Source organism: Schistocerca cancellata, chromosome 6 (genome assembly GCF_023864275.1).
Source record: "Schistocerca cancellata isolate TAMUIC-IGC-003103 chromosome 6, iqSchCanc2.1, whole genome shotgun sequence".
Classification (NCBI taxonomy): Eukaryota; Metazoa; Arthropoda; class Insecta; order Orthoptera; family Acrididae; genus Schistocerca; species Schistocerca cancellata.
Window position 1 is genome coordinate 325145690 of NC_064631.1, and position 25915 is coordinate 325171604.

The following is a 25915-nucleotide window of genomic DNA, read 5'->3' on the forward strand; positions in this document are numbered from 1 at the left end:
GGCCGAGCATTTTGCACAAACTACTGCCAATGCAAGCCAGGATCCAGCATTTCGTCACTACTATGCGACTGTTGAGAGGGAAAAGTTGGACTTTAGGCCGAACAGTTCTGAGGCCTACAACTCCCCTTTCTCGATGTGGTAGCTCGAATCGGCACTGACTGAGACTTCTGACACTGCACCTGGTCACAAGCACATCCGGTACTGCATGCTTCAACATCTGCCAGCGGGGTCAAAGAAAATCCTCCTCGAATGTTTTTATCTAATGTGGCAGACAGATGTATTCCCCAACTCGTGGAGGGAGGCACTTCTAATCCTTCTCCTCAAACCAGGAAAGGACCACACATGTCCCAGTAGTTATCAGAGTATCGCTGTGTAGGAAAGACCCTGGAACGGATGGTTAACCGTCGTCTGGTCTGGCTTTTAGCGACCAGGCAACTCCTTAGCCGCTCTCAGTGTGGATTCCGAAAGTTTTGGTCCACAGTCGACAACCTGACCCTTCTAGAAGCGGCTTTTCAGCAGGCTTTCCTCCGTCAGCATCACTGAATCGGCAGATTCTTTGATATCACTTAGGATACGATACTACTTGGAGACGGATTCTCACACAACTGCATCAATGGTGCTTTCGTGGGCACCTCCCCATTTTCATTCGGTCTTTCCTGTCTCAGCGGTTTTTTTGGACCTGAGAGGGCTCAAGTAGTAAATCTAAGTACTTGAGCCCCATCTTATTCTGTTACTCGCTCCTGTGGACGGGAACTCATTATGCAGGTCTTGGAGTCACTCATATCCATCTAGAAAAGTTTTTACTGAGTTTAACAAAGGCGATGTTAGCATGATGTATTCGATGATGTCCTTTGGCTACACTGTCTAAAGGATCGGTCTAAGAAATACCAAATTAAGATAAGTCTGAAGATGCCTAAATAAGGCGAAACACGTAGTTGAAAAATAAAATAATAAAATTGCAACCAAGACTGTTTTTAACCAATAAAAGTGCTTAACCACTGACACACTAAAAACTTTGTGCTAATAAGAGTGAATTTATTAAATATTGTTCTCCTAAATAAAAGTATCTGCTTCAGTTTCGTGTGTGCATGTGTTACGGACTTTGTGGATATAACAGCTTGAGTGCTCGCACTTGCTCTTTAACTGTGCTACTTTGAGCGAGTGAAGTACCAAACATATATTAAATGATATTTACTATGAAAGACAAGACAACAGAAATTATCAAACGTGCCCCAGTTTCTTATATTGTTTTTGTTTCCTTTCATTTTTTCCAGATTGAAATGTTTTTGTTGAGACTGGCACTAGCATTTTCGCGTATTACTTAGCGGTTGTAAGTGTTTAGATTTCAGAGGTGTCAATTAGAATCTAGACTCTGCTTATTCCTCCTTATCCAAGTTTCTGAAATATTATTACTCTTGCAAGCGGCTGCCGCGTAGTTGATTTGTGTATTTGGTCTTTCATTTCCATGCAAGGTCAAAAAAATCAGTATCTAGAAGGCGTTGATGTAGACGCCAGCCAACGCTTTAGGTCACGTGAGTCTGCATCTGCCTGTCAGAGTGTCAGTCGCCAGTGTTTCAGTGAGAGCAACAGCAACAGAAACAAGTAACTGTCAAACATATGTTCAGTGCTCCAGTCAGCTGATTCATCTGAAGATTCTTTGACGTGACAGCACAGTGATAGACTCAAATGCGGTAACGTTTGTGAAAGTGACATTGTAGTGATCGTAGCGTGATTTTGTAACTTTTTGATACCGAGGCGCAAAAAGTGAACCATGAATTTTGTCAGTTGCGCCGTAGTGGTTTTATATATCTGGACTTCAACTTTTGTATTTTCGAGTAATCACTGCGTGTGGTACGACCAGTGCCATGTCACCGAATTCGCACAGAATTGTCCTTACAATGGAACAGCCAAACCACTGAACGAAACAGGCACAAAATTGCTCCAAAAGTGGTGCCCTTCTTTTCTGCACAGGTTAAATTCCACATCGTATGCGACGTGCTGTAGTGTCAGTCAGTTGGAGAATTTAGATGCCAGCATCCAAATAGCTAGCAATCTCTTGAAGCGATGTCCTTCCTGCATGATGAACTTTGCAACTATTCTCTGTGAGTTTACTTGTGCCCCGAATCAAAATGAATTTGTGAAGATACTGCAGACAGAAAAAGATGGGAACGTGACTTACATCACTGCCATAGAAGTATTTGTAACGAACACGTACTTAAACGGAATTTTTAATTCCTGTTCTCATGTGTCAGTTCCATCGACTGGTGAGCGCGCGCTTGATATCATGTGTGGTGAATATGGTGCATCACGTTGTGACGCTCAGAAATGGTTCCAGTACATGGGGGACCCAACTTTGAATCCAGTGGCTCCGTTCCTCATTAAGTATTCCACCAGCAATGAGTCTGGGTTTATTCCTTTGGATCCTGGAGTCACACGATGTAATGAAAGTTTTGATGTGAATACTACTGCTTGCAGTTGTATTGATTGCACAGACAGTTGTCCTGCACCACCTCCTGTACCACCACCTGTACAACCTTTCACTATTTGTGGACTCGATGGTGGTGTTTTTATAATGATCCTGTTATTTTCTCTTGGAACACTAACATTTTTGTCTGTTGTGTCTTGCAAGCACTGCTGCTGCACAGATCAATCCACTGATCATGATAATGAGGTACCAAATGAACGCACTCCCCTTATGCAAAGCAAAAATCGTTCCACACAGTCGAGTAGCACACAGATAGCAAGTAGAGTTGGAGGTAAAGTGTATGGATTACTTGAACGTTTCTTTATGAAGTGGGGTGTCATTTGTGCATCGTACCCGTGGATGATTATATTTCTCAGTGTGTCATTTGTGATTGTTTTAGCAAGTGGTATACATTTCACGAAACTTACAACAGACCCAATTAAATTGTGGGTATCACCCAGAAGTAATGCAAGAGTAGAAAAGAACTATTTTGATGTCACCTTTGAACCATTTTATCGTATGGAACAGATAATCCTTACAACAGTAGGACTTGACAAAATAATTCATCAAACATCTAATGGACCTGTGGAATTTGGTCCAGTGTTTAACAGAACATTCCTGTTAGAGGTGTATAAACTTCAGAGACAGATTGAATTGCTGGGTCAATCTGATGGTGTCGGTCTTGAAAAAATTTGTTTTGCCCCTCTCACATCTCCTTTTACAGGTCCTGCACAGGTTTCAGACTGTGCAGTACAAAGTATATGGGGCTATTACCAAGATGACTTAGATACTTTTAATTCTACAAGTGAGGAATCTAATTATACTGTAAACTATTTGGATCACTTTAAAGCTTGTAGTCAAAATCCTTATAATATCAATTGCTTAGCTCGTTTTAGGGGAGCAGTAGATCCTGCACTTGCTGTTGGTGGGTTTCTTAGTGATGAAAATAGTTTGTCAGAGAATCCAAATTATGAGAATGCCACAGCTCTCATACTTACGTTCGTTGTCAGAAACTATGAAAATGAAACAGCACTGCAACCAGCACTGAAGTGGGAGAAACTTTTTATTGAGTTTATGAGAAACTGGACGCAAACAAAACCTCCCTTTATGGATGTAGCTTTCAATGCAGAACGATCAATTCAGGATGAATTGGAGCGCAGCTCAACAGCAGATGTAAAGACAGTTTTCATTAGTTATCTGGCAATGTTTTTGTATGTTGCTATTTCTTTAGGTAAAGTAACAGGATCCAAAATGGCAAATAACCCTGAAAATGTGCTTGAAGACAGTACCCAAGCTGGAGGAAGGAATAGAGAGGATTCAAATTTGTGTAGTAAGATAATGAAAGATTTTGCGTTGTTGTTGATTAATGCAAAAATTTCACTTGGGCTGGGTGGTGTCCTTATTGTTCTTGCATCAGTAGCAGCGTCTGTAGGATTTTTTGGATACATACGTGTCCCAGTTACTATGATTATTATTGAAGTTATGCCTTTTCTTATATTGGCTGTAGGTGTAGATAATGTGTTTATTATTGTGCAGTCATACCAGAGAAGCAAACGTTTTGAGAATGAGAGTCAAGCAGAGCACATTGGACGCATTATGTCACATGTAGGACCATCCATTTTACTTTCAACTTTAGCTGAATGCTTGTGCTTTTTTCTTGGAACAACATCAGGCATGCCAGCAGTTCGTGAATTTGCGATGTATTCAGGTTTTGCTCTTCTTGTTGATTTTGTCCTTCAGGTTTCTTGCTTTGTCAGTTTACTGGCATTGGATTCTCGCAGACAAGAAGACAACCGTTTTGATATCTGTTGTTGTGTGCAGAGCTCACAGTCAGACTCCATTTCATCTGATGGTGTTCTGTATGAATTTTTTAGAACAAAATATGTTCCATTCTTGATGAATTCAGCTGTACGGGCTTTTGTGTTTGTTGCTTTCTTTGGATTTCTGTGTTTCAATATTGCTTTTATTCCCAATTTGGAAGTGGGTCTGGATCAAGAATTGTCTATGCCAAGGGATTCATATGTATCAAAATATTTTGAGTTTATGAAAAATTATTTGTCCATTGGACCTCCTGTGTATTTTGTTGTCCATGGGGACATTGATTACTCACAAGATTTTGTGCAAAATTCCCTTTGTGGAAGTCAGTATTGTTACCATAACTCGCTTACAACTAAGATATTTAGTGCTTCAAGGCAGCCAAATATCACGTACATAGCTCGACCTGCAACTTCGTGGATAGATGATTATTTTGATTGGTGTAGTATTGATAATTGCTGTAAATATTTTCCCAATAATGGCTCCTTCTGTCCAAACGACTATACTAATTGCAGATATTGTGATATCAAGCTAGATAACCATTATCGTCCTGAAACAGGAGATTTTAAAAAGTATTTACCTTATTTCCTGGAAGACAATCCCACAACAACATGTGCGAAAGCTGGTCATGGCTCATATTCTAGTGCCGTTAACTACAAGTTTGATAATGGCACTTTGTCAGAGTTTAGAGCCAGTTATTTTATGAGTTATCATACAGTTCTGAAAAGTTCGAGAGATTATTATGAGGCTTTTGGGGCTGCAGTTTCTCTGTCAGCAAATATATCAAATGCAATAAATGAGGTCTTAAGAAACAACAGCGTTGATTCAGAAGTAATTGTCTTTCCATACAGTGTCTTTTATGTTTTCTATGAACAGTACCTAACGATGTGGCATGATACACTTAAAATCTTAGGTGTTTCTGTTGCAGGTATTTTCATTGTGACATTTGTTTTAATGAGCTTTGATATAGCATCAGCTCTAATATTGATGTTAACAATAATTGCAATTGTTGTTGACATTGCTGGAATAATGTACTGGTGGCACATCTCACTGAATGCAGTTTCACTTATTAACTTGGTGTTGTCCCTTGGAATATCAGTTGAATTTTGCTCACATCTCCTACATTTTTATATCCATTCAGATGAGAGCAATAGAGTGTTGAGAGTCTCAGATTCACTGACTAATATTGGAAGCTCAGTATTTTCTGGAATTACACTAACAAAATTTGTTGGCATAACAGTTTTAGCATTTGCAAACTCTCAGATATTTCAGGTTTTTTACTTCAGAATGTATCTTCTCATTATTCTTTTTGGAGCTGGACATGGTTTAATTTTCTTACCTGTTTTGCTAAGTTATATTGGTCCCTTGAAAACTAAAAGCGTACCCAGGAATGTGCGGATAAATTCAGAAATTGTAGGAGACAGCAGAATCAGCAGCTAGTTCACGGGCATTTTATGATGTTTGGTTGTGATTGATATTGTCATGAATTTATCCAGTGTACTAGAAGAGTTAGAAATATTCATAAATACTCTATTACTATACTCATTGTTGTAGACTTACCATGAAGAACCACGGAAGAGTTAGTCCAGGTAGACTACTAAATGTACATCGAAGGAAGGAATGTGAAAAGAATTTTTTATTGTTATGGCCACACTGAGCTTTGATTCAGGAATCACAGTATTTTATAGCTCCAACTGTAGATGATTAGTGTATGTTTGTGTCACTGTTCCTAAATATTTTAAAACACAAGCAACTGTAGTCCATTTATTATACAGCACCCAAGTAATTTTCAAAGATTTCGGTACTGTATGCAGGAATATATGTGTGATTTTACAATGATAGTCATGAAAGTTCTGTTAAAATACAGACAGTAAAACAGAAACATCACTTTAAGATAAAAATAATTGTGCCAGCTTGTCATTGGGTACTAGAAACTCTTGAGCATACTGCTTGTGGAGCTACAGAATGTCACTCATTTATTTTCATCTCAAGAGTGATGAACATAAATTTGTGTACTCATTTTCATTGCAAGTAAAATGTTATGTTTTTAAGGTTTGAGATCAATTGCAGAAATTCACGACTATACAGTCATGTTTGGTGTGTTAAACGTGTTGTGAAGTGCAGTCAGCATATGAAATTCATATTAGGTGTCATTCAGTTTTCCATCTCCAGCCCATATTGCATTGTCAGTTTATCTTGAAGAACATGAACAAAAAATGTTTCTAGAGAACATCAACAAAACAGGTTTCAGCAGTTTATTCACTTGTATATTATGCAAAAACTTGTATTCTTTACAATATCTTTCTACTTTGCTTCCTTGGACATTGGTAGATGGTTTGCTCCATGTAATTTTTTTAATAAAGGTAAATATGTTTCTGTGTATCATTTACAATGACATGAGAACAAACAACAGTGAAATTTCATAATGTAACATGAATTAAATAGCAGCTAGAGACTGGTATGGTTTCAGTTATGTATTTGTTCCATTTTTCAAGCTTTCTGGGCCCAACCAGTATCATAGTAACAGGGGTAGAATGAAAAAACACAGCTTTTTTCCTTAGAACCTGTACTTTAGTACCATATTATTTTCTACTGTGATATCAGTGATATTGTTCTGTACCTTATTTGTTTAACATACCAGTACCATATACACACATCAATTAACTTATGTGAGCAAACCCATATTACATCTAAGAACTATTGTCAGACTCACTGCAACTGTTATGGAAAAGTTTACTTACAACATAGCAACTATTTTTGTATTGTTTTAATGAGAGATACTGATGTTGTTGTAATTTTTTATGTTAATTTTTGCATGTTCTTTATATTATAAGACTCTGTTGTAATATTCTGTGTGTAACTTAATATTTACAGGCAGCTGCTTATGCTTGTCATAGCTAGTGGTATTGCATTATGATTTTCTTTAACTATTTTCCATAATATCACCTACAGCGATAGAATACTAAGAATGATATCGTAGGAATATTTAACCTGAAGTCCTCAGTTTCTTTAATGTAATAATGGAGCTGCCCTTTTTTCATTTGGTGAAAAATATAAAATGTGCACTGATATAAATGGCGGAAGAGTGACTTCTCATAAGGTAAACATGTTAATAAGAATATGGCCCAAAGTTTCATTTTTCATGTGTCTTAAAAGCTACTTGACAAAACTTGCATTCTATAAATTGTTTGCTGAGAGTACACTCCATAAAATATGTGAATACATTTTTTGATTCACATGTGTAGTAATGCATTTGACAGTTCACTGAGAATTAATGGTTAAGAGATGAGTGGTGGAGATAGGAATATTGAAAAGCTTCTTATTTACCTCCTCACCACCAAAAGTGCTGTCAAGGATTATACAGGCTGGGCACTCAATTAGGATAGAATTTTCATTCCATGTGAATGGGATGGTGATTCTTAAAGAGGCAAGTTGTTATATCCAAACTGAACTTTTCACTCTGCAGCAGATTGCACACTGATATGAAACTTCCTGATTAAAACTGTGTGCAGGACTGAGACTCGATTGTGGGACCTTTGCCTTCTGTGGGCAGGTATTTTACCAACTGAGCTACCCAACCACCTGAGCTTGAGCCTGGGTAGCTCAGTTGTTAGAGCACATGCCCGAAAAAGACAAAGGTCACGAGTTTGAATCTCTGCCCAGCACAAAGTTTGAAACTTTTATTTTGTCTTCCACATTCATAGCAACATATATGATATTCCTACAGTATAACAGTTAATAAGTTCATTAAACCTAATAGTAAAAAGTAATGATCAAGCAAACTAATTAAACAGAACTGTCATTAGTTCTTTTGTTTGTTGCTCTGAGATAAACTATGTCATTAGGTAGTTTTTTGCCATGTAAAAGTTGTTCTTCACCCACTAGCTAATTGATTGGCACCAGAATTTCAAACCATAGCTTCAGTTTCTTTTTCCTTTCATTTCTGTTCCATTGACTCCATGTTTTCAATTACTTTGTGAATCTCTTATTTGTCGATTGTTTGTTGTTCTAATTGTCTTAGATATTGTGTACAAAAATTATGGCTTGTGCCAAATATATTGAGGTTGGAATAAAGCAACCTGCTTATACTGCTTAGGATGTAATGAGTGTACAAAGATAAATTATAAATCTCACAGATAATGGTATGCGAGTTAGATATGTATTAGATATAAACACTGATTGTGTTCCAGAAGACTGGATTGTCTTGTTTGATGTACAGCCACAATCATGAGATGTGGTACTGAATTTGTCTTACCTAACCACAAATCTTCTCGTTGTGAATGAAGAGGCAGCAAATATAGGAGTTAAGTTGTGAAACACTGATCATATAGCTGAATGGCAGGGTCAGCCCTGCGGCAAAAGTAAAATAGTATTAAGAGCAGTTACTTCTTGTTTCTTGTGCCGTTGATTTTACTTAGTATGTTACCTATGTTCTAACAACGATTATAAAAAAGTGGAGTAATGTATGTATTAGTTGCGTAAATATATTGTGTTTAGTTGTAGTTCATTGTGTTTGAACAGTAGTTTGTATGATCACTGCAAATTATATCTGAATGGTAGGAACTGTTATTTTTGATAGTTGCTCATATTTCTGAAACTGCTTCAGCTGTTAAGAGTAAACCATCCCTTGGCAAATCAGTAGTGATTATTATAACAACAAAAGTTAAGGTGTCTTGTTTTAGAGTCAGTCAAAGATTTGTCTCATGGGATGATTTTCATGCTTGTGATGACTAGGAGTCTAAGAGTTTTGGAAATAACAATGCTAGCTAAAATTAACATAAAGGTGGCATTAAAAAAAAATGAATATAGACCTAACTGAAAGCTCATGTCTCAGGTATTTTAATAAGTCAAGGCTGTGACAGTGATTCTTTTGTAGAAGTGTTAACTGCTTCTGTAAAGCTGCCATGTAAATTATTAAACGGACTGAATTTTGATAATTTGTAATGTGCTGTATTTTATATTAATTACATACCAAAGAAAGAATCTCTATTAAATATTTTTTTTAAAAAAAATCTATACTCTGGAGTCATATCATTTGCACAGGAAGTATCTCTCCGTTACCACGTATATCACTAGTTTGCATTTCTTTTGTGGGACTCTAACTCAAAACTCATTAAAAGTGAACTGTGCACATGGCTTTCCTGAATCACTTTAAATGAAAGTTAAAATGGTTTTTCAATAATTCAATGGATCATTGCTCTATTTCGATCCACCCTGCTATCAAAAGTGTGATAAAATTAATCATCCTTATGTTATTGGTGATATTTACATAGCATATTACACAAGTTATATGTTCTAATTTTTACAACCAGTTAAATTAACATAAAGTGAACGTCATTTTCATATTAGTAAACACTGCACAGCGAGGTTACAGTTTATGTGGGGAGCTGAACGTCCATCAGCAGCATGTTTTACATGACTATGACATGAAATTGAAGTGCTGCATCAACCACAAATGAATTGTTCAAGAGTTAAATCAGCATTTTAAAAAAATGCTGGACTATAACAAACATTAAGTATTACATGAAGAACTGATGTGTTTGTAGCAGCAGTTCCCAATTACAATTGCAATTCTTTCTCAAAAGATCGTTTCAGTGTGCATAATCATGTGTGATACACATTTTTGCTGCCCCAACTGCTAGCATCCAGAAAAACCCATTACATTCAATATCTGACTCTTAGATGCTGCATTTCTGTCTTCAAGAAAAATTACCCCCTTCTATATCAGTCTTTCACTGAAAGATTTAAATTTCCACAGGAGCTGCTTGATGACGTAGAGGTAGTACAATGTTGTTATAGAAAGGCAAATCTGCAGCTTGCTAAATGTTGAGTTACCATTTTATCCATGACAGTTTGAGAACACTGCAGCTGAAGACACTGGCCATAACACTGATCAAGCACTCTTCAGTCACCTGCATCTGTAACTGATTACAGGTATTATTACTATAAAAATGAGCTCCATTGTCACTGACAGTAAAACAGCAGAGCTGTGTATTTACCTTGTTTCCACTTCCCTAAGTCCTATAGTACTGCATACAGGGGCAGCTCTGTGTTCTCCAAGAACATTCACACCCCAGAAAAGACATCAAAATGATCTGCAGTGTCACTTTTTGGGATTATGTGCAGGCTGGTGTTCAAAATGTACATGACTTTTTAACTTTGCCTTCCCTATACATTTTGATGCTGTCAAAACTAAATGTAAAGTTATTTACAGTTACGTTGGTTTCATTTTCAATGGGCTTCCAGCAAAGCTGAAAAATTTCTGTGCTAAACTATTGAATTTCAGAGATCAGTGGAAAAGCTTTTGTGGGACACAGTACTTTTCTTGCTGTACTGCAATTTCTAACTGTAATTTACAGCCTTTAACAATATTTTATTTGTATATACTGCCACAAATCTGAGTTTTTTTAATTTTTTTAACTGTATATATAGTGACTCATTCTGTGATATAATAATTTTGACTCTCGTTGTCCTATGGAGAAAAAGAAAAAAAAGCACTACACTGGCTCCCAAAGTTGAAGGAAAGCAAATATAAACCAGGAAGCTGACCCTCCCTCCCTCATGTCATCAAAAAAATCAATGTAGTAATCCGTGTGGCCTCCAAAATTCACCAACCAGTCCCAAACAGTTGTTTCAGCTCCCTCCAGCCTCCGTTGCTTGTTGTATGTGTCCGAAATTGTTAACCTATCACTTACAGTTAAAATGCCTTGTGCAACTTGGATGATTTTATGTGTACCACAATTTAGATAGATGTTAAAGTGACACATGCTGCTGATGGATGTTTCTTGTGGTAAAAATTGAAATTGTTTTATAAGTAATGCATATTAACAGTGGATATAAATACCAGTTATCAAAAATACCTCAAACAGTTGTGGTACTACAGCTGCTGTTGCTACTAACCTACAGGATTGTTTTATCACAGTGGTTAGTATGTCCCAGAGGTGACAAGAAAACAAAATCTGAGTATTTAGTATGTTTTATCTATCACTTAAGTCATAAAAGAGAGAAGAAGTAGCAATGACAATTGTACAGTTTATAGTACCTGACAAGACTGCAGGAGAAACAATCCAGTCTGTAGCTAATTGTCCATATATTTTCTGAAGTAATTTAACTGAATTCGTGGAAATACGGAAGCGTCCGATCCCGCCCGTCTGCTTTGACCCATGACGTCACAAATATGGCGGAAACAAAAACAAACACACACACTTTCCACAAGAAGCCTAATGACACTAACGGGACAAGCGCAGGAAATGGGGTGTTTTGGGTGGGGGGGGGGGGGGGGGGGGGGGGGGGGCAAATTAAATATAAACAAATTTAGACGCCTTGCGTAGCTACAACGTGTAAATGAAGACAGCCATGCATGAATACCCACCCACCTCCCCAGGGGTCGTAAACCCTGCAACCCATAGAAGATAAAGATGCTTCAGTAGCTGATTAGTGTTTTTTGTCTTTTTTTTTTTAAAAAAAAATCTCACGGTATAGAACGAACAGATCAGAAAGATAAATATAATAAACTAAAACAGAAATTGGAGGAAACAGATAATTAAAATAAGTAATAAGCATTTTTAAATTAAAAAAAGAAATCAAGAGAGAGAACGAACAGATCAGAAAAGTAAATAAAATAAGATAAAACAGAACTGGAGACAGCCACACTCAAACCAAACTCCACGCCGTCATGACGTCACACACGACAACACCCTTACGTCACGGGTCGAAGCCGACGCGTGGGATCGGACGCTTCTGTCGACCCGAATTCGTGGTATTATTGATGTTGAATATGAAGTTGAGACACTTCATATTGTGTTGTGTGGTATATCTCAAAACGCAACTACACTGAAATTCTCACCCAGTGGAAATAGGAAAGTTTTAGGGTTTACTGGTTAAAGCTTCTGTACTAAAATAGACTAAATGAGAATCGATTTGAACCTGTGAATGATAACACAATGAAAAATGAATAGTGATTACAACTACAACACAAACTACTACTAAAGTGTTAAAAATGAGAAAAAAGAAACATTCCATAATTCTATATGAAAACATCTTGGGCTTTCATACGAGTGGCTGCGTTCGAATTCTGTGACATATGAATGAGCGTCATTCTCATCATCTTTGCCCAGATAGAATCCCAAGATGATTTCATTAGCAGTACTAACAGGGAAAGCTTTCCTCCATGTATATTCTAGAATTGGGTTGAAAATCTGCTAGAACACATCAAGATACTATCAAATGAGGAAAAGAATTATTTTGAAGATGATGTCATCATCTAGTTATATACTTTATCTATTAGAATACAACAGGAAATCAGCACACGTAAGTAAAGAAGTGCACAAAATTAAGGAAAGAAATTGGTATGATATAATTAGCACCACCTAACTTGATATCCAGTACTTTAAACCCATTGTAAAGCATACAAAGCTGCGAAGCATCTAAATAAACCGTGGCATAAATATCTGATTAAAACACACCAACTAGTGGGCATTAATATTGGGTGTGTTCACTCTTTGCCATTATGGCAGTTAGAACTCTGCTGGGGATCAGTTTCATTGTGATGTCTGTGGATGAATGGCAGTCCATTCCTCCTCAAGAGCCGAAACGAGAGAAGGCAGTTATGCTGGAGATTGGAGTCTGAGGCAGTCAGAATTCTAACTCACCCCAAAGGTCTTTCTTTGTGTTCAGATTGGGACTTGGGGCAGATGGTCAATTTTAAGAATGTTGTTGTTTCTTGCTAAAGCAAGATCAAAGAGATTTAATTTGTTTTTGACAGTGGAATGTAACTGGATAGATTAAGAAAAATCTACTCACCAAGTGGCCGCAGGAGAACATACATATAAAAAGGCTTTACTGATAAAGTTTTTGGAGCCAGTGTCTCCTTCTCACAGAAGGCTTGAAAGGGAAGGAAAAGGGGTGAAGGGAAGGGAACTAGAGATGTTTAAGAAAAGTGCTAGAGTTTGGAAAAGTCACTCAGAACCGTGGGTCAGGGGGGACTTAGGGGATGGGATGAGAAGGAAATACCGATTGTTGAGGACTACACTGGATGAAATCTGAGAGCTTATAGGTGGAAGACAAAGTAATATGCAAGACAGAGATCACTGCTAAAACATTGTGCACGAGTTAATAAGAGTGAAAAGTGGAGTGAATTGTACGTAACAGAGGTGGGAGCAGGGCAGTGGAAAGTAGACATGTCAGCAAATGAAACATGTAGAAAACTAAAATGGAGTGAAGAAAGGACTAGTTACTGTGAAGAAATGCTGATATGGAAGAAGTTAATGTAAATTAAGCCCAGGAGGATTGTGTGAGAACCAAGGACATGTTGTGCTAGTTTCGACCTGCAGAGTTCGGAGAAACTGGTGTCCGGGAGAAGAATCCAGATGGCAAGTATGGTGAACAGGCACGGAGGTTGCAACTGTCATGTTGCAGAGCATGCTTTGGAACAGGATATTGTGTGTTGCCAGTATACACCCTCAGCCTCGGCCCATTAATACTAATTAATAACTTGGTGGTACTCATCCAGTGTAAAAGACTGAACAGTGTTTACATAACAGCTGGTATATGACATGTAAACATTGTTTGGCCTTTTACATTTGCATGGTTACAACTGAGTTATCAGTTAGGATGAATGGGCATAGGCTGAGGGTTGTTTTGTTTCCCAACACAAATTGTCAGAAGGTTTTCATCCACATCCAACCCTACAGTTTGCTGAGAGACATGGTTTTCATGAGTGGTGAGTAAGGCAATGGCACTTCAGTTTGGTGGTATTACTCAGCACTATTTGATGCATGTATCTAGTTTTATTTGTATTATTTGCTCTGGGTGTGAGAGTTAATTGTGAAAGCTAGGGTATGTGATGTTTAGACTTACTTTTGTGAAGCCACAGAGACCTGTCGTCTCATCTTTGTTTAGAGAGGTAATGGTGGACATGATAATTTAGAGCCAGTGAGGTGTCCATTTTGTAATTTGTCTGGACACAATTATTTGCTATATACCAGAGCTGTAGCAGCTACTTGTTCTATGTGCTGGCGAATTGGGTGATCTGGGGGGGGGGGGGGGGGTGCAAATGACATCCCACAACCTGTAGAGATTTACTGGATGAGTCAAGTACTAAGCAGAAGCCATTGTCTGAGAGATGCTGCTTTATGACAGGCTTCATTGTCATGATACTATTAACAACTCCAAAGTGTTTCTCTGCTGTAAAATACGTTCATATCCTTCCACACTTAGTGTTTACATACCTTATCACTACCTTCTCCATACTTCACTGTAGGCACCAAACATGGCAGCAGGTAACATTCTCTGGGATTTTGCTGAACTCAAACCCTTCTATCAGATGACCACAGAGTGTAGTGTGTTTCATCACTGTAAATCATTAATTTCCAATCATCTGCTGTCCAGTGTCATATCTCTTTACACCACATCAAGTGTTGCTTAGCACTGACCACAGAAATGTTTCACTTATGAGGAGCTCAACCATTCTACCCCCTTCTGTTTTACTCCTTACACACAATTGCTGTGCTAACTGGACTCTTGTAACACTGTGATTTCATGAGCGATTACTTCTGCTATTTTCATATGATTTCTTACGACCACACTCCACATGGTTGACGGTCCCTGTCTGAGAGTAGATGTTGTCTGCCTGGTCTTGGTTTAGCTGTGGTTGTTCCTTCACACTTCCACTTCAGTCTCATCACAAACAGTTGACTTGAGCATTTTAGAACAGTTGAAAAGTCCCTGATGGATTTATTATTCACGTGATGTCCAATGACCAGTCCACATTTGAAGCCTCTGTGCCCTCCTGACTAATATTTTCTGCTGTTACTGCTTCTCTACTGACAGCAAAATCTTCTCTGCCTCCTTTTATACTGGATGATTTTCCTCTTGTGATATCTAGTAGTCAAAATCATTTTAAAAACACCACTGAAGTTACTATGGGGGAAGCAGTGAAAAATACACTGAAGTGTATTTGAAGGGATACCTCCCAATATTTTGCCTTGTGTGTTGTAGCAGCTTGACATGGCGTGGACTCAGCAAGTTGTTGGAAATCTCTTGCAGAAATATTGGGCCATGCTGCCCCTATAGCCGTCCGCAATTGTGCAGGATTTTGTGCGTGAACTGACTTCGCGATTATGTTCCATTAATGTTTGATGGGATTCATTTTGGGCAATCTGGGTGGCTAAATCATTTGCTTGAATTGCCCAGAATGTTCTTCAAACCAGTTGTGAACAATTTTGGCTTGTGACATAGTGCATTTTCATCCATAAAAATTCCATCATTGTTTAGGAACATGAAGTCCACGAATGGCTGCAAATGGGCTCCAAATAGCCAAACATAAACATTACCAGCCAATGATTGATTAAGATGGACCAGACACAGCCCACATCATTGTGGATCCACTATTAGCTTGCACAGTGCCTTGTTGACAATGTGTGTTTCCATGGCTTCGTGGGGTCAGCGCCACGTTCAAAATGCACCATCAGGTCTTACCAACTGAGATCAGAACTTGGTCATGATGTCAGGAGAGGTGCTGCAGGTGATGTCTTGCTGTTAGCAAAGGCATTGATGTTGGTGGTCTGGTGCCAAACTTCACCACACTGTCCTATCAGATATGTTTGTCATTCATCCCACATTGATTATTGCAGTTATTACATTCAGTGTTGCTTTTCTGTTAGCACAGATAACTCTATATAAATACCGCTGGTCTTGTCCACAGTGAGAGGTAATGCTTGAAATCCGATATTCTCCGCACACTCTTAACGCTGTGGATCTCAGAATATTGAATTCTCTAATGATTTCTGAAACGAAATGTCCCATGCATCTAGCTCCAATTACCAGTACACATTCAAAATTTGTTAACTCCCATCATGTGGCCATAATCACATCATAAACTTTTCACGTAAATCTCCTGAGTACAAATAACAGCTTCGCCAATGCCCTGGCCTTTTACCTTGTGTACGCAATACTATCACCATCTGTATGTATGCATATCATTATCCCATGACTATTGCCACCACAGTGTATTGGAGTTCCAGTGCAGCAATTAAATCCCTGCACATAAAATGAAAATGCATACTTTTTAGAAATTGAAGTGTCTGTCTAAACACTACCCAAGGAATTAGACAAGTATGTGCACTATTTTATATTTCTATTGCCAGGATAAAAACATCTACATCTACATGAATACTCTGCAATTCACATTTAAGTGCTTGGCAGAGGGTTCATCGAACCACAATCATACTATCTCTCTACCATTCCAGTCCCGAACAGCGCGCGGGAAAAACGAACACCTAAACCTTTCTGTTTGAGCTCTGATTTGTCTTATTTTATTTTGATGATCATTGCTACCTATGTAGGTTGGGCTCAACAAAATATTTTCGCATTCGCAAGAGAAAGTCGGTGACTGAAATTTCGTAAATAGATCTCGCCGCGACGAAAAACGTCTTTGCTTTAATGAGTTCCATCCCAACTCGCGTATCATATCTGCCACACTCTCTCCCCTATTACGTGATAATACAAAACGAGCTGCCCTTTTTTGCACCCTTTCGATGTCCTCCGTCAATCCCACCTGGTAAGGATCCCATACAGCGCAGCAATATTCTAACAGAGGACGAACGAGTGTAATGTAAGCTGTCTCTTTAGTGGACTTGTTGCATCTTCTAAGTGTCCTGCCAATGAAACGCAACCTTTGGCTCGCCTTCCCCACAATATTATCTATGTGGTTTTTCCAACTGAAGTTGTTCGTAATTTTAACTCTCAGGTACTTAGTTGAATTGATTGCCTTGAGAATTGCACTATTTATCGAGTAATCTAATTCCAACGGATTTCTTTTGGAACTCATGTGGATCACCTCACACTTTTCGTTATTTAGCGTCAACTGCCACCTGACACACCATACAGCAATCTTTTCTAAATCGCTTTGCAACTGATACTGGTCTTCGGATGACCTTACTAGACAGTAAATTACAGCGTCATCTGCGAACAACCTAAGAGAACTGCTCAGATTGTCACCCAGGTCATTTATATAGATCAGGAATAGCAGAGGTCCCAGGACGCTTCCCTGGGGAACACCTGATATCACTTCTGTTTTACTCGACGATTTGCCGTCTATTACTACGAACTGCGACCTTCCTGACAGGAAATCACGAATCCAGTCGCACAACTGAGACGATACCCCATAGGCCCACAGCTTGATTAGAAGTCGCTTGTGAGGAACGGTGTCAAAAGCTTTCCGGAAATCTAGAAATACGGAATCAACTTGAGATCCCCCGTCGATAGCGGCCATTACTTCCTGCGAATAAAGAGCTAGCTGCGTTGCACAAGAACGATGTTTTCTGAAACCATTCACCCTTCGAGGTGATTCATAATGTTTGAATACAGTATATGCTCCAAAACCCTACTGCAAACCGACGTCAATGATATAGGTCTGTAGTTCGATGGATTACTCCTACTACCCTTCTTAAACACTGGTGCGAACTGCGCAATTTTCCAAACTATAGGTACAGATCTATCGGTGAGCGAGCGGTTGTATATGATTGCTAAGTAGGGAGCTATTGTATCAGCGTAATCTGAAAGGAACCTAATCGGTATACAATCTGGACCTGAAGACTTGCCCGTATCAAGCGATTTGAGTTGCTTCGCAACCCCTAAGGTATCTACTTCTAAGAAACTCGTGGACTAACTGCTCGAAATAATTTTCGGAGAAAGCATTTAGGACAATCTCGGAAGATGTTTTCTGCCTACCACCGGTTTTGAACAAGTATTTTTGCCAACATATCGAGGGAAGGTTGAAGTCCCCACGAACTATAACCGTATGAGTGGGGTATTTATTTGTTACGAGACTCAAATTTTCTCTGAACTGTTGAGCAATTATATCATCAGAGTCTGCGGGTCGGTAGAAGGAGCCAATTATTAACTTAGTTCGGCTGTTAAGTATAACCTCCACCCATACCAATTCGCATGGAGTATCTACTTCGACTACACTACAAGTTAAACCACTACTGACAGACACAAACACCCCACCACCAATTCTGCCTAATCTATCTTTCCTGAACACCGTCTGAGACTTCGTAAAAATTTCTGCAGAACTTATTTCAGGTTTTAGCCAGCTTTCTGTACGTATAACAATTTCAGCTTCTGTGCCTTCTATTAGCGCTTGAAGCTCAGGGACTTTCCCAGCACAACTACAACAATTTACAACCACAATTCCGACTGTTCCTTGATCCAAGCACGTCCTGTATTTTCCATGCACCCTTTGAGATTGCAGCCCACCCCGTACTTTCCCGAGGCCTTCTAACCTAAAAAACCGTCCAGTCCACGCCACACAGCCTCTGCTACCCGTGTAGCCGCCAGCTGAGTGTAGTGAACTCCTGACCTATTCAGTGGAACCCGAAACCCCACCACCCTATGGCGCAAGTCAAGGAATCTGCAGCCAACATGGTCGCAAAACCGTCTGAGCCTCTGATTCAGACCCTCCACCCGGCTTTGCACCAAAGGTCCGCAGTCGGTTCTGTCAACGATTCTGCAGATGGCGAGCTCTGCCTTCGCCTCATAAGCAAGACCGGCAGCCTTCACCAAATCAGATAGCCGCTGGAATCCAGAGACAATTTCCTCAGATCCAAAGCGACACACGTCATTACTGCCGACATGTGCCACCACCTGCAGCTGGCTGCACCATGTGCTCTTCATGGCATCCGGAAGGACCCTTTCCACATCAGGAATGACTCCACCCGGAATGCACACGGAGTGCACACTGGATTCTTCCCCTCCTTAGCCGCCATATCCCTAAGGGACCCCATTACGCGCCTAACATTGGAGCTCCCAACTACCAATAAGCCCATCCTCTGCGATTGCCCGGACCTTGAAGGCTGAGAATCATCCTCTGAAACAGGGCAGGCAGCTGCATCTGGCTCAGCCAGAGACAGTGCCTGAAACCAGGAATACTTTTCCCATTAGCGATGTAAATCTTACAGCTTCATTATTTGCTGATTATCTGGTCATGATGTGCTGTATTGAAATGAAGGCCAAGCAATGGGATATCATTTAATACAGATTCCTGATAAATATGGAATAATACTTTTGACAAGTAAAGCTAAAATGATGGAATTCATAAAACACGTAAGAGCTAAATTAATTATAAATAGCCAAATTATGGAAAAAACAATAAATTTTAAGTAACTGGGGTGTCATTTTAAGCATGCAAAGTTTCTTGATGCTGGCGTGGAACTCCATACATTTTAGTATTTCTGTGGAACAATAGTACAAACATTGAACAATGTGTAATGGGATCTTCTATTTATGTTATAAAAGGCCCCAATCAAAAATTGTTTCAGATTGATGTATTTTATACAGTAAGCAAACAAGCATATTAAATTATTTTTCTGTTTAAACTGAAGCATTCAAACAACAACCTTTAAAGCTTTCTGACTGCTAGAATCTGTCTACCATAATGGAACATGATTCTGGTTCCTTGTTTCACAGATAGCACTTTTACTAACTGTTTATTATATTTCATTGCAGATTAATTTTTGTTGCAGTTCAATATCATTGCTATCCTTTGGCTGGCCCTCCTATGCACATAAAAGTACAGCACTATGTTTGTATCCAAATGCCAGTGGCAGCTGGTAGTATGCACAACTGACTGCTCAACAAAGTCATGGTGCCTGTTTGTTACTGATAGATCTGGTCAGAAATATTTAATAGATACTGACTCAGATTTGTGCATGCTACCAAGAACTTCAGCCCACTGCTGACTGCTCTCTGTTTATCTGCTACGAACAACTCATTCATCTCTACATATGGAACACAGTGGATAGTGTTAAACTTGGGACTGCACCATCCTTGTATGTGGAACTATACCATTACTGACGTTATGGAGCTGATAAGAGGAGCTGATCTTCAGGCACATTACCATATTTTGCCAGATGTAGCCAATGTCAATCTGGTCAACAGCGTTACCAGACAGATGGCAACAAGTTTTTGCAATGGCACATCGATGTGTGGTGCCAGGCTAGAACAGGCATGTGACAAGGAGTATGCTGCACTGTTGGGGCAATATCTAACCTTGACCAAGCCACCATGTGTTAGACATGGCACACAACATGGTATACCACATAAAAACCACAGATGGCCCACTAGTGACTTGTAGTCCCAGGAGGCTGGTACCTGAACATTTGGCCATTGCTAAAGTGGAATTCCAAGTGATGCTTAAGGAGGATATAATCCAGTCATCAAGTAGCCCTAGCTCGTCTGCACTGTACCTTGTCCTGAAGAAAGGAAGAGCTTACTGCTCATGCGGTGACTATTGAGCAATCAATACAAGAACCATGCCTGATTGATATCCCACGACTTTGTTGAGTGACTACAATTACGTCCTGCACTACACACCAATATTCAGTTTTTGTGACTGCACCGAAAGCATATACCTTTGCCAGAAAAGGACAATTCCAAGACAGCAACAATCATTCCATTTGGTCAGTTTGAGCGAATTCAAGACTATAGTGTTTGTAAGACTGCAAAACCTGACAGAGGTTTAGCGACTCTGTTCTACGAGGACTGTCATTTGCTTTGCGTACCTGGATGATATATACTTGCAGTTTCTGCCACTAGGGAGTAATGTCACCAACACCTATAAGAAGTATTTAAACGTGTAGAACAATTTGGCATGGTGCTGAATATGGCCAATTATGTATTTGGACAGCCTGAGGTGCCATTCCTAGGCCACCGCATTTCATCTGAAGGCTCCCTATCTTTAACTGAAAAGCTTGAAACAATCTTGCAGATACCATGACTGACAACAGTGAAGGAGTTATGCTGGTTTTTAGGGATACTAGTCTCCTTACTGCCAACACTTACCCCGCAGCAGAACTGCAAGAGCCATTGAATGCAGCACTTTCCGGCCCCAAGCCTTGAGGCACCACTCTAGTGCAGTGGACTAAAACGATGTGCTCTACTTTTGAAGTAGTTAAAAACAGCATAGCAGACGCATCAGTGGTCGCTCACCCTAATTTGGATACACCTTTGGCAGTAGTGGTAGACACAAGTTAAATGGCTGTCGGTGCAGTACTGCAATAATTGTCAGAAGACTCTTGGTAACCACACTCACATATTTCTCACACAAACTGTCGCTGTCTCGGCATAAATGGAGTGCATACGTCTGGAAACTCCTGGCTGTGTACGGGGCAGTTAAATACTCCCGTTCTCACACAGATACGAAAACATTCACGATATACACGGATCACAAACCACTCACCTACAGATTCAAAAGGAATAGCATCAACTGCTCTCCCTGCCAGTTCAGCCATCTGGAATTTATAAGCCAATTTAGTATGAACTTACGGCACATTTCCAGCATCAATAAAGCGGTGGTGTACTGTCTCTAGCACATCAGCAGCTTAGTGAGCCCTATTAACCTTTCAGAAGTGGCATGTGCACAACAGGACAACCAAGAATTCCAGATGTTCGTCGACGATGCCACATCAGCATTTCAGTTGCAACTTGTCGATGTTCTGGGGGAGATGCCAGACTATATAGCGACGTCTCCCGAGGAAGATATTGCCCTTTTCTTCTGTCAGCTTTCAAACGACAAACTTTCGACAGTGTCCACAGTCAAAATCATTCTTTAGTCCATCCCACCTGCTGTTTTGTGTAACAATGCTTCATTTGGCCGGGTATGGAGAGGAATTGCTGAGGGTAGCGCGAACATACCTTCAATGCCAGCGTTGCAAATTGTCCCATCATGTGCACACGCCAGTGGATAACATTCCACATGTAACCTCTCTTTTTTGCTCATGTACAACTTGATCTTGTGTGACTGCTCTCCCTGTTGAATGGCCAGCGGTATCTCCTTACATTTCTTGACCAACTTAGGCACTGGCCTGGAGCAACATCTATAGACATCACCGCCATGGAAACCTCATCCTCTGCCTTCACATCAACCTGGCTAGTTAGGTTTGGCTGCCCGCTCTACATAACTGCCGCTCAAGATAGGCAATTTCAGTCGGAATTTTTCACCCAGCTGGCTAAATTCTGCGGGCATGTACATCACAATACTACTAGCAACAACCACACTAGTACCGCCATGGTCGAGAGATACCTTCATTCCCTGAAGGCAGCACTCGTGTGCCGTGGTACATTCTGGACTTCTGTCTTTCTGATAGCTCACCTGGGCCTGAGAATGACGTATAAGCAAGATTTGGACTACTCAGCTGTGGAATTAGTCATGGTGAACCACTGCTTCCTCCCAGGGAACTTGTTGAAGACAGCTCTCAACAGTTACCGGCTCAAAATCAGTAGGAATTCCTTCAGCAATTAAAACACATCATCACATACGTATTATCTCCTACAGCCTCCAGACAGGGTACCGTAACCACTTACGTGCCATGCAACACGGAAAGTTGCATGTATCTGATGATGCTTCGAATGGACAATGTTAAGCCACAGCTGTACACTGGCTCGTACCGTGCCCTACAATGAAGCACACAGACCTTAGAAATTATGGTAAACAGCAAGCCAATGACTGTCGCCATCAACCACGTCAAATTTGTATATTTATTTATTCGTGTTCCGTTGATCCGGTATACAAAAGAATTGCATGGATATGGAACGAGTCACAATATAAATTACCGTAACACAGTAGCCTACTTGTGTATCCTAACAAATGTAAATTGCAATTGGTGTATAAGAAACGAAGTATGTTAATAGTTACAGGCTTAAGCATTTTCTATGGTAAAACAGAGGTATAAAACGATAAAATAATAAATTACAATTTTCCATATTAAAAACTAAACATTAGCAGGAATTTGATAGTGCCATTTGCCTGAACACGAATTCCCATACTGGTGCAAGATGTATTAAGTTACAAAGTGGCAATAGCAAATATTACAAGTAAAGTATTACGTCTAAGTTACAATGTTACATTAAAGAGTTAAGAGAGTAAATCGCTTTTTCCAGAAGATATTCCTTCAATTTACACTTAAATTTTGGCATTTCGCTGTTAAGATTTTTTATGTCAGATGGGAGTGCATTAAATACCTTTATGCTTGAGTAGTATACTCCCTTTTGTATCAGACTCAAGTTTTTTTCTGTCAACATGAAAGTCATGTTTTGTTCTTGTGTCATATTCATAAGAAGTATTGGTTTTGTACATGTGTAGGTTCTTAGCTGAAAAGCATCTATACGTGTTCAAAGACGAGCCGCCACCAGTAGCAGTGAAACTATGGCAGCCTTCAGTACCGACGCCACAATAGCTAACGCAGGAGTAATGTCGAGCCAACGTCGACCGACTAAAAGTGTACATGACTCGTTCCAATTGCTGCGCACACTTCCCTGCACGGTTCCGTAATGACGCTCTGGTTGTGCCGTCTGGGCTGATGTGATGTATGATACGATGTTCGTGCCAACCGGCGATGTTACTGTGTTCAGCTGTGCAGTGTTGTGTGTGGCCTGTGATAACAAATGAGTTGCAGCTGTCAAACAGCTTCCGCGCCGAAATCAAACGTCGGTTGGCCCGCGCGCGCGGTTCTTTCCTTTCTGAAGAAGACTTTGGCTGAAAGCCCAGTGTGTAAGTAACTAATTTCGCTGTGTCTGTCTGCAGCTCATTGTTTTATCTTTATGGTGAGTGGCAATCTATTCTTTTGGTGATATTGTTGATATTCCACCCTGGACTTTCCATCGTCTGAAAATCAGTTCTGGGACATGCGCCTTGGTGTGAGTGTAATGCTAGCACAACATTTTATTTGTGGAGTTCGTCACCATCAGCAGGTACCAGTGAGATTCCAACTCAGGTTCTATCTTCAAGGTATGGTGCCACACACTTCTTTCATGTTATCATTTAAACGGATAACATCAGTAGACGTCATACCTAACATGTAGTTGTTGATAATTTTCAATCAGTTAAGTGTAATTATTCAGCTTGACCGTCTCAGACTTTTTCAGAGGGACCACTATAACGAATCTGAATTACTTCAGTAAATTGTTTAAATTAACTTTCTGCTAACTCGGAAGTAGGGAGAGACAAAAATTCAAACATTTGCGAATCATCAGTTTCATAAGTTTTGTGGCTTCTCAAAAGTTGGCATTTAGGATATTACCAGTGCTCTTGCCTTTAATTATCGATAACTCATCACTTCGAACTTCCGTAATTCCAGTATGCTCAACAAAACTCAGTCATGAAGAAAAATAAATCTTTTTATTATAAAATCAGATTCAAAAGCAAATAACTTATTTCCACATAAATGTTGACTTCAGTTTTCTTGACAGATAAATAAATCACTTTTCATATTCAATGCTGTTGTCTTGTCCTGAGAGAAAATAAGAAAGTGAGACGTGTTATGGGGATCTTACTTCGGTCGATGAATTCGATGACGTTAACTGGTGGAGGGCCTGCTGTGTTCCGATTGCGGCTGAAATGCAAGCTTTGAGTGGTGCAGAGTACGGAACTCGGTAGGACTACTTAGGAAACAGGATGGAATTTTCCAAGTACAGATGTGAGTACATTTCATGGTAGTACCCCTGGCATTCTTCCCTGTTTACAAGTTCCCTTCTGTAACCGACAGACTCTTCATTCTCCAAGTCTGCTATGCGTCCCACATTGACCAAGGCTAATGAAATATCTTAAGTCTGACGCGTGTTGTGGAGACGGCATCATATGCTCGTTGCTGGTACTGCACTGCCTTATTTATACAGCTTCTTTTGCTCACTGCTCTTCTGAAAGGTGCGATGATGAAACATTGTGCATGGCTGATCTCGTAGTTGATGTGTGATACCAACCATATTTGGCTCTTCTGGAATATGCCCTCATTGCTACCCTGTAAGTTACGGGAAGCTACAGTAATCATGTATGTGCGCTGATGACCACGCTGTTTAGCGCCCGAAAACCTCAAACCACACACACACAGTAATCATGTAGGTTGCTAATGCGTGTCACATTATCGATTCCAAATGTTGGTTTGTCGCTTCCGGTGTTGAAACGTGCAGCCTACTACCTCTGGCCAAGAGTTATTTTCTACGCTGTATTAATGAACTGGTCGCAATATTTTGACATTCGTGACACATCCCTTCTTCCTGGAAAAATTCTGCAAACTGGGGCCTCCGACATTCTAAAATTTTCGTGGAATAGTCGCGCATTGTTGTTGACTTTTCCTTAGTTTTATTTCCAGAACATTTTTGCATATGACAAAGTTCTTCAAAAAAGATTCATCACTCTACCTGGAACGCAGTTACAGCATAATAAAATCCCTTCACTTAATACCAACACACATGAATGGGATCATTGCTACAATTACGCTATAATATAGCAACACACATTATTGTAAATACCAATCTATGTTGCATTGTCACCTAATACAAAACTCGTATTAACGTAGTACCTGCTAAAAATAAGTCTACATCTGTTATACGAAATGATTCACAATGGCAGAAATCAAGAAATCGTATTCGCGTTCCAGTTCATTTAACACGATCGTAAGTTGTTCTAGTTGCTGTTCATGGTTATTAGAATCATGGCATGTTGCACATCCTTGCTCGTACTGATTTCGTATTCTTCCACATGAGCACTCTGCTTTCTAATCACTTCGGCAATAATCAACTCATTCACATCACCGCATTTAGCACTTGACTGACTCGCGTTAGTGACACTCTTGCTGTAGT

General features: G+C 39.7%; 1 protein-coding gene across 1 annotated transcript; it reads left to right on the top strand.

Annotated features, from left to right (window-relative positions):
* Positions 1 to 1567: 1567 nt before the first annotated feature.
* LOC126190806 (NPC intracellular cholesterol transporter 1-like) lies at positions 1568 to 9295 on the top strand. Its single transcript, XM_049931365.1, has one exon. It carries the CDS (start codon positions 1772 to 1774, stop codon positions 5717 to 5719), a length of 3948 nt encoding a protein of 1315 aa, XP_049787322.1. The 5' UTR covers positions 1568 to 1771; the 3' UTR covers positions 5720 to 9295.
* The last annotated feature ends 16620 nt before the right edge of the window (positions 9296 to 25915 follow it).